Here is an 18,777-nt window from a genome sequence, read left to right on the forward strand (position 1 = left end):
AAGTCTAAATATTAAATCTTAAATATTATGTTTAATACCAAATGCTAATATCTAAATATTAAAAATGTTCGGAATGTGTGTTAAATTTATTTATAAACATTGTACCTAAATATAATTGTTACATTTGAAATATAAAATGTTAAAGGCCTACTGACACCCACTACTACCGACCACGCAGTCTGATAGTTTATATATCAATGATGAAATATTAACATTGCAACACATGCCAATACGGCCTTTTTAGTTTACTAAATTGCAATTTTAAATTTCCCGCGGAGTTTCTTGCTGAAAACGTCGCAGAATTATGACCCAAGCGCGTGACGTCACGGACTGTCAGGAAATATTAGCTCAGCACCAGTTACGGCTAAAAGTCGTCTCTTTTCATCGCATAATTACACAGTAATTAGGACATCTATGTTGCTGAATCTTTTGCAATTTGTTCAATTAATAATGGAGACTATAAAGAAGAATTCTGTTGGTGGAAAGCGGTATATTGCAGCTGTCTTTAGCACCGAAACACAGCCGGTGTTTCTTTGTTTTTAACACAGAGCGCTCAAGCGAACATGTTTTTCTACGTCAACCAGCGTGTTTTTGGGTTGGAAAATTGTGATATATATCTTGCCGGGGACATCATTGGATTATTCGTCCTCTCTCAGTAGCTGTTTAAAAGGCAGCCGTGAGCTTGGCTCCTCGGCTTCTCTCTGAGACACTGCGTGTTCACCGCAGCCATCCGACCTCGAGGTATGTCTTTACAATCTCACTAAAACACTATTAAAACGATAAGCAGATAAGGGATCTTCCAGAATTATCCTAGTAAATGTGTTTAATTACATCTGAAACGCTCACACTGCCGCCGCCGGGAGCTGTCGCTTTTTATTTTATTTTATTATCTTTATTTTTTTTCTAGTCCTACGCTATCAATATCATCATCCACGAATCTTTCATCCTCGCTCAAATTAATGGGGAAATTGCTGCTTTCTCGGTCTGAATAGCTCTCATTAAAAACACTGTGAGGACGTGAGGAGCCCTCACACTTGTGACGTCATCGTCTGCGACTTCCGGTACAGGCAAGGCTTTTTTTATCAGCACCGAAAGTAGCAAACTTTATCGTCGATGTTCTCTACTAAATCCTTTTAGCAAAAATATGGCATTATCGCGAAATGATCAAGTATAACACATAGAATGGACCTGCTATCCCCGTTTAAATAAGAAAATCTCATTTCAGTAGGCCTTTAAATCTCAATCTAATATCAAATATTAATTTGAAATCCAAATGTAAATGTTAAATATAAAAGAAAATCAGCCAAGAGTGAGAATAAGTGAGTTAGATGTGAGAAAATTAATATAAATGTGAGAAAAGTATGCTAAATATGCAAACTATATTAAATGTGATTGAATATTTCCATTCTGCACCCCATAATCCTCCTTGACCGCCCTGTGATGTCACTTCCTTGTCTTGGAGCATCTTTAAAGGCCTACTGAAACCCACTACTACCGACCACGCAGTCTGATATTTTATATATCAATGATGAAATATTAACATTGCAACACATGCCAATACGGCCGGTTTAATTAACTAAATTGCAATTTTAAATTTCTCGCGAAGTGTCGCGTTGAAAACGTCGCGGAATGATGACTCGTATGATGACGCGTGCATTTGACGTCTCGGGTTGTAGCAGACATTATTTTCCAGCCTGATCCAAGCTATAAGTAGTCTGCTTTAATCGCATAATTACACGGTATTCTGGACATCTGTGTTGATGAATCTTTTGCAATTTGTTCAATTAATAATGGAGACGTCAAAGTAGAAAGATGGAGGTGGGAAGCTTTAGTCTTTAGCCACACAAACACAGCCGGTGTTTCCTTGTTTAAAATTCCCGAATGAGAGTCATCCCCGTTTGAATAAGAACATCTCATTTCTCATTTCAGTAGGCCTTAAAAGGCCTTTTAAGGCCTACAGAAAATATATTTTCTTATTTCTTATTATTTTGTGTCATACTTGATCATTTCGCGATATTGCCATATTTTTGCTGAAAGGATTTAGTAGAGAACATCCACGATAAAGTCCGCAACTTTTGGTCGCTAATAAAAAAGCCTTGCCTGTACCGGAAGTAGCAGACGATGTGCGCGTGATGTCACGGGTTGTGGAGCTCCTCACATCTGAACATTGTTTACAATCATGGCCAGCAGCAGCTAGACCTATTCGGACCGAGAAAGCGACAATTTCCCCATTAATTTGAGTGAGGATGAAAGATTAGTGGATGAGGAAAGTGAGAGTGAAGGACTAGAAAAAAAAATAAAAAAGGCGATTGCGGATGTTATTAAACACATTTACTATGATAATTCTGGAAAATCCCTTATTTGCCTATTGTGTTTTAGTGAGATTAAATAGAACCTTTAAAATCGGAGGGGTGTGGCCACGGGTGCGTGTGTTGACCCAGTGTCTTTGAGGCAAGTCACGCTGCTGGAAGCTCCGCTGATGTCACCGATGTCGCCGGTAAGAGCAAACTTATTACCACAATTTTCTCACCGAAACCTACCGGTTGACATGTGGTCTGGATCCATGTTCGCTCTGATCCATAGTAAAGCTTCGCCTTCGGGAATTTTAAACAAGGAAACACCGGCTGTGTTTGTGTGGCTAAAGGCTAAAAGCTTCCCACCTCCATCTTTCTACTTTGACTTCTCCATTATTAATTGAACAAATTGCAAACGATTCAGCAACACGGATGTGCAGAATACTGTGTAATTATGCGATTAAAGCAGACTACTTACTGCATAGCTTGGATCGGGCTGAAAAATAATGTCCGCTACGACCCGAGACGTCAAACGTTTTCGCAGGAAATTTAAAATTGCAATTTAGTAAACCGAAAAGGCCGTATTGGCATGTGTTGCAATGTTAATATTTCATCATTGATATATAAACTATCAGACTGCGTGGTCGGTGGTAGTGGGTTTCAGTAGGCCTTTAAATGTTCATAGCCAACATAATGAAGACACCTCATGATTGCAATCATCCTGGGAAATATCTCATTCAGCTCTCAGAACAACAGGACTTTCTTTTCATTGACGGCTGCAGAGAGAAGTCTTCTTTATTCATTTTGCATGCAGTGCAGATGTGACTTAACGAGCACACTAAGACGAAGGCGGGAGGTGAGCTCAAGCAAAAATGAGCTTTATTAGTCTTTTCATGACTTGAACAAAGGAGTTAAATGCCAGGAGAGTCCATGTCTACACTAGGTGCTCGTTAGTGGTGCTGCACTCATTATATCATTGTTATTATTATTATAAGGAGGGATATAATGCATTCATTATATTATCATTATTATTATTATAAGGAGGGCTAGGGTTGGTGGTTGTTTATTTTAGCAGCCAAAGAAATTGTGAATGTTAAAATAGAAAAAGAGACGGAAAAGAAAGAAGCAAGAGACAGCAGGGGGTCTGACTTGGAGAAAAGTGGCCTTTATTTGAGCAGAGAGGTTACAAACATCTGAGATGGGAGGAGTGAGACTGGAGTGAGTGCTCGGCAGAATAGAGAGAGAAAGATGTGAAGTGTAGGAAAGTGGCTCCTTTTGTGGGGAGGAAATGTCACCCCTGGTGTATTTACTGGATTTGGGGGGCACGTTGCTGGGAGTCTTCTCTGTCTGACACAATCACACTGCAGGACTACAACCATGGCAGCACACTGCAGGACTACAACTGTTGCAGCACACTTCAGGACTACAACCATGACAGCACACTGCAGGATTACAACCATGAAGGACTACAACCATGGCAGCACACTGCAGGACTACAACCATGGAGGAATACAATCATGGCAGCACACTGCAGGACTACAACCATGGAGGACTACAATCATGGCAGCACACTGCAGGACTACAACCATGGAGGACTACAATCATGGCAGCACACTGCAGAACTACAACCATGGCAGCATACTGCAGGACTACAACCATGGCAGCACATTGCAATTTAACAGTCCAACATGTGCAGTCCATTGCAGTGGAAAACGAAAGATTGCCACAGATTGGAAAACTTTGCATGAAGGAAATAAAAGTAACACATCATGCAGTTAAAAGGGCAAACATGCAAATGTGTTAAAGATCTGGTCTCTGCAAACTCTTTCCTGCCATGTAAACAAGTTCGGCAGTGAAATAGTTGGTCAGAAGTGATGCAAATATAGAAGATATCTCCCTGTATGCATCATATGAAATATTTCAGATTAGGGGTCACCAACGCGGTGCCCGCGGGCACCAGGTAGCCCGTAAGGACCAGATGAGTCGCCCGCTGGCCTGTTCTAAAAATAGCTCAAATAGCAGCACTTACCAGTGAGCTGCCTCTATTTTTTTAAATTTGCATTTATTTACTAGCAAGCTGGTCTCGCTTTGCTCGACATTTTTAATTCTTAGAGTGACAAAACTCAAATAGAATTTGAAAATCCAAGAAAATATTTTAAAGACTTGGTCTTCACTTGTTTGAATACATTCATTTATTTTTTCTACTTTGCTTCTTATAACTTGTAGAAAGACAATTTTAGAGAATATATACAACTTTAAAAATGATTTTAGGATTTTTAAACACATATAGCTTTTTAAATTTTTAAATTCCTTCCTCTTCTTTCCTGACAATTTAAATCAATGTTCAAGTATTTTTTTTTTATTGTAAAGAGTAATAAATAAATTTAAATTAAATTTTTCATTTTAGCTTCTGTTTTTTCCACGAAAAATATTTGTGAAATGTTTCTTCAAACTTATTATGATTAAAATTCCAAAAAAATATTCTGGCAAATCTAGAAAATCTTTAGAATTCAATTTAAATCTTATTTCAAAGTCTTTTGAATTTATTTTAAATTTTTTTGTTGTGGAAAATCTACAAGAAATAATGATTTGTGTTTGTTAGAAATAAAGCTTAGTCCAATTTGTTACATATTCTAACAAAATGCAGATTGGATTTTAATTTATTTAAAACATGTAATCAAAATTCTGAAAATAATCTTAATCAGGAAAAATTACTAAGGATGCTCCATAAATAATTTGTTTATTTTTTTCAAAAAGATTCGAATTAGATCGTTTTTCTCTTCTTTTTTCCGTTGAATTTTGAATTTTAAAGAGTCAAAATTGAAGATAAACTATGTTTCAAAATTAAATTGTCATTTTTTTCGTGTTTTCTCCTCTTTTAAACCGTTCAATTAAGTGTTTATTTTATTATTTATTGTCTACAAAAAACCTTCCGTAAAAGGAAAAAAAATGTATGACGGAATGACAGACAGATATACCCATTTTTTTTAATATATATATATAGATTTATTTATTAAAGGTAATTTGAGCAAATTGGCTATTTCTGGCAATTTATTTAAGTGTGTATCAAACTGGTAGCCCTCCGCATTAATCAGTACCCAAGAAGTAGCTCTTGGTTTCAAAAAGGTTGGTGACCCCTGATCTAGAGTGTACATCAATTATATTTGTCCTGTTGAGCAGCAGATGAAGTCCATATTTAAGACATAATTATGATCATGTTTGTCTTTGATATCCTTTTACTTTTTTTACATGTTAGTTATATTTTGCACTTTCCCCCTTGATGATGTCCTTCCACAAACAATGATGTACTTTGAATATCGGATGTAAAAAGTGCTGCAGACGTGAGCCACAGATGCCATGGATTTCATTGAACTGGAGCCTACTCAAAAGCAGAGAGTACTAGGCAGCTTTAAAGCACTTGCTCCACTCAACCAACAAATAAATAAGAATGTTTTATGTAAGTTGTTCTATTTCTGTCGTAGTTGCTGTCACAAGTCAAACATTTCAGACCTTTTTAAGGTTATTACAAGATATAAAGACATTTTGCATCAACAGATCTTTGTTGTGTGAACAATTGTGTGGTGATTACAGCCAAAGAAAAACTTGTGTGTGCTTCATTCCAATGGCAGAGTTAAGGATTAAGTGTCGTTCTTTCAAGGATGTTAATAATTAATCATCACTTTCCTTGGACACCTCTCTCTTTCGCAGTAAAAATTGGATTTTTGATGTGAACATTTTTAGAAATGAAATTATTATAGTAGTTCAATTCAAACATATACAGTGTACCTCAACTTAAGAGTGTTTTGAGATAAGAGCACACTGAAACAAAATGAGACCACGCTAGCCAAGAGGGTTCAAATAATATCCATGCATCGAACATTTATCCATGAAAATATAGAAAAGTTGCTGTAGGGAAACACTGTAGAAGTCCGTCCTGCAAGGTCAATGCTGTGCATTAATGTTGCATTACTTCATAAAAATATGGCAGTTTCTTGTAGTACAATTGTATTGTTTTGTATTGTTTTTCATTTCTGACTTAAATATTGTTTTATTTTGAAAAAGCCTGGTACATGTTGAAATGGTGCTGTATTGAGGGGCTCAGCACCAACTATATTGATTGGAGATACAAATATTTTAGGTGAAAAGTTTGGTCACAGAACTAATACGTTGAAGTACTTATGTGTAATAATAATATTTCATAGATTCACTTCTCACAAAGTGAATTTCCTGAGCCTTGAATTGGTCTTTTAATATGAAGTCAACTCCTCAAACTAAATAATAATCAGTTGGGATGATCACATGTCATCTTAGTTATGGTGCACTTTTGTAAATCACATGTCATCTTAGTTATGGTGCACTTTTGTAGATCACATGTCATCTTAGTTATGGTGCACTTTTCTAGATGACATGTCATCTTAGTTATGGTGCACTTTTGTAGATCACATGTCATCTTAGTTATGGTGCACTTTTCTAGATGACATGTCATCTTAGTTATGGTGCACTTTTGTAGATCGCATGTCTTCTTAGTTATGGTGCACTTTTATAAATCACATGCCATCTTAGTTATGGTGCGCTTTTATAAATCACATGTCATCTTAGTTATGGTGCACTTTTATAAATCACATGTCATCTTAGTTATGGTGCGCTTTTATAGATCACATGTCATCTTAGTTATGGTGCACTTTTACAGATCACATGACATCTTAGTTATGGTGCACTTTTCTAGATCACATGTCATCTTAGTTATGGTGCACTTTTCTAGTTCACATGTCATCTTAGTTATGGTGCACTTTTATAGATCACATTTCATCTTAGTTATGGTGCACCTTTCTAGATCACATGTCATCTTAGTTATGGTGCACTTTTCTAGCTCACATGTCATCTTAGTTATGGTGCACTTTTATAGATCACATGTCATCTTAGTTATGGTGCACCTTTCTAGATCACATGCCATCTTAGTTATGGTGCACTTTTATAGATCATATGTCATCTTAGTTATGGTGCACTTTTATGGATCACATGTTATCTTAGTTATGGTGCACTTTTCTAGCTCACATGTCATCTTAGTTATGGTGCACTTTTCTAGATCACATTTCATTTTAGTTATGGTGCACTTTTCTAAATCACATGCCATATTAGTTATGGTGCACTTTTATAGATCATATGTCATCTTAGTTATGGTGCACTTTTATGGATCACATGTTATCTTAGTTATGGTGGACTTTTCTAGCTCACATGTCATCTTAGTTATGGTGCACTTTTATAGTTCACATGTCATCTTAGTTATGGGACACTTTTATAGATCACATGTCATCTTAGTTATGGTGTAATAATCCGCGACATGGATCATGTCATATTCTGGTTTTGGTTCTGTTTTATATCACATCTTGTTTGCGTTTGTCTTCCCTAGTTCCTGGTGGCACTTCCTGTTTTGTTCTGTTGTCATGACTACGCATTTGTGTCACCTGTCTTGTGTTTTTGACTCGCACCTGCCTCCTAATTTCTGTCCGTACATAAGCCTGCCTTTTCCGTTACTCATCCTCGCAGTCTAGTTTGCTGTCCGATGAAACAGGTGACGTCGCTATTCCCGATTGTGGTAAAGTCTTTTTGTGCTTGTTAGCTTCCAAGCTATTCCTTTTCTTTGTTTCCCTAGCTTACATGCTAGCGTCTTTAGTTCCTTCTAGCTCCCATGCTAGTTCTGTTTGTTTTGTCTGTACTGCCTTGTGCAAGTGTTTTTGTTCCTAGTCTGTTCTTGTAGTAGAAATAAATCATCATTCCTTACCTTTACGCTGTGTCTATTCCGCCTGCACCAACGAGAGAACGCAACCGCATAGCCACAACGCCAGCTAACCGTCACATATTGTGCACTTTTATGGATCACATGTCATCTTAGTTATGGTGCACTTTTATAGATCACACGTCATCTTAGTTATGGTGCACTTTTATGGATCACATGTCATCTTAGTTATGGTGCACTTTTATAAATCACATGTCATCTTAGTTATGGTGCACTTTTATAGATCACATGTCATCTTAGTTATGGTGCACTTTTATGATCACATGTCATCTTAGTTATGGTGCACTTTTATAAATCACATGTCATCTTAGTTATGGTGCACTTTTATAAATCACATGGCATCTTAGTTATGGTGCACTTTTATAAATCACATGCCATCTTAGTTATGGTGCACTTTTATTAATCACATGTCATCTTAGTTATGGTTCGAAACTAGATGTTTACTTTTGATCTACTAGTTGTTGTGTGTTAAAGGACAGATGTGTTATGTGTTCCAATGGACTGACAGGGCCCAGGTGGGAATAAGAGCTGGGGCCACTATTTGCAGGACCACAGTGTGCAGATACCACAAAGATATTATTGCTCACATATTGATCTGTTGCTAGTAGAGTAAAGTAGATAAGAACGTGTGTGGAATGAGAGGTGGGTGTAGCACCTAGAGGATGTCGGAGAAGGTAGCGAGGGCTGGCAGTGGTCCTGACACACAAGAATAAACGTTTCAAAATTGTCTTTCGCATTCAACTATTTGGATATTTGGAGTTTCTGCTCAGGTTTCTTTTCACTGGCGGCATTTTCCAATGTGCTCGTTAGTTTATGGAGGAAGACGATGGTTCCGACAGTGATTCACGGCTTCTGATTGGCTGCTGAGTCAAGAAGCGATTGAATGAGGAAGGAGCCTCAAGTTAAGAGAAAGAAGAAGAAGAGAGAGAGAGAAAGAGAGAACCCACTACAGTGTAACCTGCCTTGAAAACCTGGCATCTCGCAAACTAGGCAATAAAAGTTCGGACTGACTTTTCAAAATAAAAGTCGTTGCCCTTTTTTTGTTTTGGTTATCAAGACTGAGGATGTGAAAGAATGTGTGGAGGCACATGAAGGAAGCAAGGCAGCGAGGAGGAGCCTCCGTCCTGCTCACACACACACACACACACACACACACAAACACACGCACACACACACACACTTTTTTATTTCTACTTTGTGTGTGTGTGTGTGTGTGTGTGTGCGTGTGGGTGCGTGTGTGTGCAGCAGCCACTTAGAGTCTGGAGGAGGAGAAAGAAGGCGGGGCTTCAGTTAGTAACCATCCAGTGAGAGAGAGGGGAGAAAGAGGGGCATTGTGGGTAATAAGACTAGTGATATAAAAAGGAAGCAGAAGTCACATGACTATGCAGCACAGAAGTCACATGACTATGCAGCACTGGCAGCGTTTCCTCTTGTCTGTACCTGTGGCAGGTGTGAGGCCGGGAGGCGGGGCTTTGTTGGCGTCGGGGTGGCGAGGGGGCGAGGCGGCGCTGTCAGACGAGAGTTCCGTGCTGGCGGCCTCAGAGGTGGCGGGCCGACCCGACACCAGGTCGGCGGCCGTGCCGTCCAGGATGGACACGTCGGTGACGGTCTTCTCCCGCAGAGACTTCTCGTCGTCTTCGTCGATGAGGACCACCTCCGCCTTCGCCGTGGCGTCCAAGCGCAGCAGTCGCCTGCTCTCGCTGCTGTCCTCCAGGAGATGCTCGGGGGCGGGGCTTAGCTCCCAGGGGCCGGGCTGCGTGGTGATGGGCGCCGTCTCCACCCGGGCGGGCGGGCTCGACGGGATGGATGGCGGGGCGCAGGAGGGCGGGGACAGATCCTTGCCGTCGGCGGGGGTCACCGACACCTGACCCTTGCTGTCGCCGAGCGGCCTGGATGCTCCGTGGAGGAGCTGCTCCACCTGGGAGGAGCTCCAGCCGTTTTCCATGGAGCTGGTGGACACACCACCAGCGGAGGAGACTTGGTACACCACCTTCCTGCCGTCGTCGTAGACTTTGACGCCGCGGGCCCCCGCCTCTGAGGAGGGCCTCACGCCATTGGCCGACAGGACGCACTGCTGGCCGCTGTGAGGGTCACGCTGGACCTGGATCTCCGTCGCAAACATGGCTGCTAGAAGGAGGGTGGAGGAGGTGGAGGGAGGGGGGTGGGGAGTGGGGGGTGAGGGAAGTGGAGAAGGTGGAGTGAGGGAAGGGTGGCGAAGGTGGAGGAGTGGAGCGTGAAGATGGAGACATGATGATGAAAGATAAAAGATTAGTGTGGAGACATGCTGCTAGTCTGTAGGCTACGCACACACACACACATGTATATATATATATATATATATATATATATATATATATACATACATACATACATACATGCATATATATATATACATATATATACATACATACATATATATGTATATATATATACATACATATATATGTATATATATATACATACATACATACATACATACATATATATGTATATATATATATATATATATACAATGGGGCAAAAAAGTATTTAGTCAGCCACCGATTGTGCAAGTTCTCCCACTTAAAATGATGACAGAGGTCTGTAATTTTCATCATAGGTACACTTCAACTGTGAGAGACAGAATGTGAAAAAAAAATCCAGGAATTTTAAAGAGTTTATTTCTAAAATATGGTGAAAAATAAGTATTTGGTCAACCATTCAAAGCTCTCACTGATGGAAGGAGGTTTTGGCTCAAAATCTCACGATACATGGCCCCATTCATTCTTTCCTTAACACGGATCAATCGTCCTGTCCCCTTAGCAGAAAAACAGCCCCAAAACATGATGTTTCCACCCCCATGCTTCACAGTAGGTATGGTGTTCTCGGGATGCAACTCAGTATTCTTCTTCCTCCAAACACGACGAGTTGAGTTCATACCAAAAAGTTCTATTTTGGTTTCATCTGACCACATGACATTCTTCCCAATCCTCTGCTGTATCATCCATGTATCCATTTTGGTATAAACTCAACTCGTCGTGTTTGGAGGAAGAAGAATACTGAGTTGCATCCCATGAACACCATACCTACTGTGAAGCATGGGGGTGGAAACATCATGCTTTGGGGCTGTTTTTCTGCTAAGGGGACAGGACGACTGATCCGTGTTAAGAAAAGAATGAATGGGGCCATGTATCGTGAGATTTTGAGCCAAAACCTCCTTCCATCAGTGAGAGCTTTGAATGGTTGACCAAATACTTAATTTCCACCATAATTTACTGATAAATTATTTAAAATTCCTATAATGTGAATTCCTGGATTTTTTTTTTCGCATTCTGTCTCTCACAGTGGAAGTGTACCTATGATGAAAATTACAGACCTCTGTCATCATTTTAAGTGGGAGAACTTGCACAATCGGTGGCTGACTAAATACTTTTTTGCCCCTCTGTATATATATATATATAGTACAGGCCAAAAGTTTGTACAAACCTTCTCCTCATCTAATGTGTTTTCTTTATGTTCATGACTATTTACATTGTAGATTGTCCCATCAAAACTATGAATGAACACATGAGTGAAAACCATTTCAGGTGACGACCTCTTGAAACTCATGGAGAGAATGCCAAGAGTGTGCAAAGCAGTAATCAGAGCAAAGTGTGGCTTTGTTGAAGAAACTACAATATAAAACATGTTTTCATGTTTGAGTCCTTTTTGTTTCCTGATTATTTTTGGATTCTTCCGATCCCTGGTTTGTGCACTTCCTTGTTTTGTCTCGTTACCATGGTTTCTCATTTGTTCCACCCGCTCTGCTTTTGTCACGCACCTGTGTTTTGATTTCTGCCTCAGTATTTAAGCCTGCCTTCTATCTCAGTTCTTTCTTGATTCGTTGTTTACACTCACGTTGGTTTCTCTGCTTTATAAATACTCGTGCTGAGTTACGCCTTAGCTTCTCGTGCGCTCGGCACGTCATTTTGGACTCGGACTCTATGCTAAGTTTTAGCTTAGCTTACCGTGCATTCGGCACACCTTTTTTTGCCTGTTTTGCACCAGTGTTATTTTATTTTTGTATATTAAATCAAGTCTTACCTGCTATTCCTGTCCTTCTGGTCCTCATGCATCCTGGGGTGACAAAACGTGCATCCAAGATGCGTTTCCAACGAGACAGTTAAGTACATAACTCCACATGTGTTCGTTCATAGTTTTGATGTGACTATCTACAATCTAAATAGTCATGAACATAAAGAAAATACATTGAATGAGGAGAAGGTGTGTCCAAACTTTTGGCCTCTACTGTACATCTTCAATACAGTTGTATCCATAGGCAACACATACATCATATTATTTGGTACATGGTGAAATGATAAGTGTGACCTGTAGATGGCAGTCACACATGAGATATAGATGTAGACTACAAAATGACTTAAGTAAACAACACCAAAATTATACGTTCCATGTATGTATTAGGGCGGCATAGCTCGGTTGGTAGAGTGGCTGTCTAGCAACTTGAAGGTTCCAGGTTCGATTCCGGCTTCCGCCATCCTAGTCACTGCCATTGTGTCCTTGGGCAAGACACTTTACCCACCTGCTCCCTGTGCCACCCACTCTGGTTTAAATGTAACTTGGATATTGGGTTTCACTATGTAAAGCGCTTTGAGTCACTAGAGAAAAGCGCTATATAAATAAAATTCACATCACATCACATATATATCATATATGATAAATATGATACATCATTTATATCGTGTATTTCATATCTATGATATGTATCATATATGACATATATCATGTATATGATATAGATCAGGGGTCACCAACGCGGTGCCCGCGGGCACCAGGTAGGCCGTAAGGACCAGATGAGTCGCCCGCTGGCCTGTTCTAAAAATAGCTCAATTAGCAGCTTTTACCAGTGAGCTGCCTCTAATTTTTAAATTTTATTTATTTACTAGCAAGCTGTTCTCGCTTTGCTCGACATTTTTAAATTCTAAGAGAGACAAAACTCGAATGGAATTTGAAAATCCAAGAAAGTATTTTGAAGTTTTGATCTTCACTTGTTTAAATAAATTCATTTATTTGTTTTACTTTGCTTCTTATAACTTTCAGAAAGACAATTTTAGAGAAAAAATACAACCTTAAAAATGATTGTAGGATTTTTAAACACATATACTTTTTTACCTTTTAAATTCCTTCATCTTCTTTCCTGACAATTTAAATCAATGTTCAAGTATATTTATTTTTTTAATGTAAAGAATCATAAATACATTTTTATTTAATTCTTCATTTTAGCTTCTGTTTTTTCGCCGAAAAATATTTATGAAAAAAAATATTCTGGCAAATCTAGAAAATCTGTAGAACCAAATTTAAGTCTTTTACAATTTTTGTTTTGGAAAATCCACAAGAAATAATGATATGTCTTTGTTAGAAATATAGCTTGGTCCAATTTGTTATATATTCTAACAAGGTGCAGATTGGATTTTAACCTATTTAAAACATGTCATCAAAAATATATATTTATTGTGAGAAATCATTAAGATGATCAGTGTATCCACAAAGATAAATATCATTAATTATTTATAATAATGATGTCCCATAATGTTGTATTTTTTTTTTTCAAAAAGATTCGAATTAGCTAGTTTTTGTCTTCTTTTTTTCGGTTGAATTTTGAATTTTAAACAGTGGAAATTGAAGATAAACTATGTTTCAACATTTTATTTTCATTTTTTTCGTGTTTTCTCCTCTTTTAAACCGTACAATTAAGTGATTTTTACATCATTCATTCTCTACAAAAAACCTTCCGTAGAAGGAGAAAAAATGTACGACGGAATGACAGACAGAAATACCCTTTTTTTTTGTATTTATCTGTTTCTATATATATTTATTGTGAGAAATCATTAAGATGATCAGTGTATCCACAAAGATAAATATCATTAATTATTTATAATAACAGAGTTAAAGGTAAATTGAGCAATTTGGCTATTTCTGGCAATTTATTGAAGTGTGTATCAAACTGGTAGCCCTTCGCATTAATCAGTACCCAAGAAGTAGCTCTTGGTTTCAAAAAGGTTGGTGACCCCTGATATAGATCATATATCATCAATACAATTGCATCAGAACATCACTTTCAAATCCTAAGAGAAATGATTGATTGATTGATTGATTGATTGATTGATTTTGCCAACCGTTGATTAACTCTGATATTATATCTATTTGTTTATTTTGATAGGGACATGGCACAATACATAGATTGCACAGAGCATACATTGCGCAATACATACATTGTGCAATACATACATTGCGCAATACATACATTGCACAATACATACATTACGCAATGTATGTATTGCGCAATACATACATTGCGCAATACATACATTGCACAATTCATACATTGCACAATACATAAATTCCGCAATGCATACATTGCACAGAGCATGCATTGCACAAAGCAGATCTAGCTCCATGCAAAGTAGCAGATGCACGAATGAATATGAGTGTAGTATTTCATAGTGCATGTGAGTGTGGATCATGTCCAGGGTGTACCCCACCTTCTGCTCACATGCAGCTGGTATAGGCTCCAGCACCCCCCCACCCCCCCTTTTATTGCTGGTGGCTCATATTATAAACAATGTTCATATGTGAGGAGCCCTCACACCGGTGACGTCACACGCACATCGTCTGCTACTTCCGGTACAGCCAAGGCTTTTTTATTAGCGACCAAAAGTTGCGAACTTTATCATCGATGTTCTCTACTAAATCCTTTCAGCAAAAATATGGCAATATCGCGAAATGATCAAGTATGACACATAGAATGGACCTGCTATCCACGTTTAAATAAGAAAATCTCATTTCAGTAGGTTTTTAAAGTTAATTTTTTACATTTTTATCAAACGATGTGATGTATAATTATCATTTTATTAATTTTCTTTTTCCGGTCACGACAAACCAAACACACTCCAACTTCAAAGCAGACAATGAGCATCTCCAACACAATATTAATACCAGAAGACAAAAATAATAATTAGAATTTTTTAAGAAATTTGGCGCCTTATGCCTAATGTTTGTGTTTGTAATTGATGTTTATTATTGTGCTTTTTTTTTTCTAAGTTTTGTAAAGTGACGCTGCTTCACACCGGAACTTTCTAAATGACTGCAGTGAAAGTATTTGTTCTTGCTCCTACTTTAAAGTCTATAATACTCCACACATCAACAGGTTTATTTAGCAGAAATGGACGAATGATTGGAATAAGCATGAACACACAAGTACGTGTGTGTGCGTGTGTGCGTGTGTGTGTGCGTGTGTGTGTGTGTGTGTGTGTAATCCAACTTGGCTGCGTCCCAAAACCCTTAATGTCATCCCCCCCATCCCCCCTCCCCTCCTTTCATCTTACTTGCCATCCTCTCCAACCTTACCAGGTCTGCCAGCGGCCTTCACCCCAGGCACAGGTGGACTAGTCTGGGGCAGCGAGGTGGAGATGAGGTGGTGGGGATGGAGGTCTGTGTGGTCCGACAGAGGAGTGGACGGCCAGCCGGTGGTCTCTGACAGCACAAATGGGGAGGGGAGGATGGAGAGATAGTCAGTGTGAGGCTGCGGGCCCACACACACACACACACGCACGCACGCACGCACGCACACGGGTAATACAAACACACACACACACACACACACACAGACACACACTTACAAACAAACACACAAACACACATTCACACAAACACACACACACAAATATACACAAACAAACACACAAACACACACACGGGGTATACAAACACACACACAAACACACAGACACACATACAAACAAACACAAACACACACACACATACACACACACACACACATAGGGGGTATACAAACAAACACATCGTCACACACAAGTGCCCATCCCCTTACACACACACACACCCACACACACACACACACATAGGGGGTATACAAACAAACACACCGTCACACACACGCACACGCACGCACGCACATGGGGTATACAAACACACACACACACAGACACACACTTACAAACAAACAAACACACACACACACACGCAGGGTATACAAACACATACACACACACACAAATACACACTTACAAACACACGCACACAAACATGGGGTATACAAACACACACACACACACGGCACATACAAGCACACACACAAACATACACACACACGGGGGATACAAACACACACACACACAGGGGGTATACAAACACACAAACACAGGGTGTACAAACACACACAAAACCAAAACACACAAACTTACAAACAAACACACAAACATACGCACACAAACACACACACGGGGTATACAAACACACACACAAACACACACACACACGGTGTATACAAAAACACACACACACACACAAACAAACACAAACACTCACACACAAACACACACATAGGGGGTTTACAAACAAACACATAAGTAGCCATCCCCTTACACACACGCACACACACACACACACACACACACACACACACACACACACACACAGGGTATACAAGCACACAAACACACACAAATACACGGAGTATACAAACACACACACACACACAGACACACACACACACAAACAAACACAAAGACACACACACACATAGGGGGTATACAAACAAAAACACAGTCACACACAAGTACCCATCCCCTCACTCACACACACACACACACACACACACACACACACACACACACACACACACACACACACACACACACACACACACACACACACACACACACACACACACACCGTGTAGCTGTCCTTGTCTCACTTCTGTGTCCCTGACAACTACACACCCCAGAGGTTCAAGTGCTTATGCAGCAAAAACGTGTGCATGTGTGTGTGTGTTTGTGTTTGTGTGTGTGTGTGTGTGTGTGTGAGTGTGTGTCCGCTTTGTTTGCTGTTCCAGGCGTGTGTGTTCGATGTGAAGAACAAAGAGACATGGGCTTACAGAGAATAGCGGGGGGTAAAGCCTGCAAGTGCAGAGTCATGGCCTTGTGTGTGTGTCACTGTCAATAGTCTTGCTGAGCATGGTGTGTGTGTGTGTGTGTGTGTGTGTTTTTTATGCGAGTGTGTGAGTGTTTGTGCGCTCAGTTCCTGTCAATTAGCGTGTGTGTTGGAGGGTTCGATCTTCCCTCTCCCAGCGAGATTGTTACCCAAACCAACACACGCACACATACACACACTTTTGGAGTGAAGAGGTGTTTGTGTGTGTGTGTGCGTGTGTGCGTGCATGCGAGTGTGTGTGTGTGTAATGTTGATCCTACCTCCATCGTGCACCATCAGACTCTGTAGGACAAAGAAATAAAAAAGTTATGTGTTGCAGCAACAACAAATATGTTGTAATAAACGTGTAATAAAAATGTTAGCTGTCATCAAAGCGTTTAGAAATGTTATTGTTTAACTACAATTTAATTTTATTCTTCTACCTAAAGGACCTATAGAGTCCTGGAATGTAATAGCGTTAGCACTATCAGCTAATCCATTGAAATAAATGTCTTCTGATTGAGAGGGAAGGGAACGTCACATTAGTGACCAAAATCCAAGCGCATAAAAACTGTTATCGCGCGCTGATTCTCCAATTAGTGTGCGCGCGCGATACCCTTTACGCGCGCGTGGTTCCTTTGTACGCGCTCGCGGTGCCTATGTGCGCGCGCGGCACATTTTTGCGTGCCTTCTTCGTTTTGGCACTTTGGGACCGGGTATGCTTAGACAGCCCCTCCTTTCTGATTGGTCAGGCGCTGCTTCCCCTCAGCTGCGGCTGATTGGCACCTGGCCACACCTGGTGTCAATCAGCCCGTTGGAAAAAAAACTAAGTCATACTTTTTATGTGTCATACTTGATCATTTCGCGATATTGCCATATTTTTGCTGAAAGGATTTAGTAGAAAACATCGACGATAAAGTTCGCAACTTTTGGTCGCTAATAAAAAAGCCTTGCCTGTACCGGAAGTAGCAGACGATGTGCGTGTGACGTCATGGGTTGTGGAGCTCCTCACATCCTCACTTTGTTTACAATCCTGACCACCAGCAGCAAGAGCGATTCGGACCAAGAAAGCAACGATTTCCCTAATAATTTGAGCGAGGATGAAAGATTTGTGGATGAGGAAAGTGAGAGTGAAGGACTAGAAACAAAAAAAGGCGAGGGCAGTGAGAGCGATTCACTTGTTTTTAGACACATTTACTAGGATAATTCTGGGAAATCCCTTATCTGCCTATTGTGTTGCTAGTGTTTTAGTGAGTTAAAGAGTACCTTAAAGTCGGGGGGTGTGGCCACGGGTGTGTTGACGCTAGAGTCTCTGAGAGAAGTCACGGCAGCCGCAGGAGGACGCTGGCTCCGCTAATCTCTGGTAAGAGGTGACTTATTTCCACAATTTTCTCACCGAAAACTGCCGGTTGACATGTAGTCGGGATCCATGTTCGCTTGACCGCTCTGATCCATAGTAAAGCTTCACTGTCATCTTTTGGGAATGTAAACAAGGACACACCGGCTGTGTTTGTGTTGCTAAAGGCGGCCGCAATACACCGCTTCCCACCTACGTCTTTCTTCTTTGACGTCTCCATTATTAATTGAAACACGCATCATCATTCCGCGACGTTTTCAACAGTAAACTTCGAGGGAAATTTAAAATTGTAATTTAGTAAACTAAACCGGCGGTATTGGCATGTGTTGCAATGTTAATATTTCATCATTGATATATAAACT

General features: G+C 39.9%; 1 protein-coding gene across 5 annotated transcripts in view; it reads right to left on the reverse strand.

The window, feature by feature from the left end:
* LOC133536444 (PALM2-AKAP2 fusion protein) overlaps positions 1–18,777 on the reverse strand; it is a 225,984-nt gene that overhangs the window by 88,295 nt on the left and 118,912 nt on the right. For 3 of the 5 annotated variants that reach the window (XM_061876971.1, XM_061876968.1, XM_061876970.1), the window contains 3 exons: positions 17,340–17,361; positions 15,475–15,600; positions 9,532–10,218 (listed from right to left, as the gene is read on the reverse strand). In XM_061876971.1, the coding sequence (XP_061732955.1) occupies positions 9,532–10,218; positions 15,475–15,600; positions 17,340–17,361 (835 nt within the window). The remainder of the gene's footprint in view (positions 1–9,531; positions 10,219–15,474; positions 15,601–17,339; positions 17,362–18,777) is intronic. The other 2 variants (XM_061876969.1, XM_061876972.1) reach the window with 2 other exon arrangements.

This window comes from Nerophis ophidion, linkage group LG17 (assembly GCF_033978795.1).
Source record: "Nerophis ophidion isolate RoL-2023_Sa linkage group LG17, RoL_Noph_v1.0, whole genome shotgun sequence".
Lineage (NCBI taxonomy): Eukaryota > Metazoa > Chordata > Actinopteri > Syngnathiformes > Syngnathidae > Nerophis > Nerophis ophidion.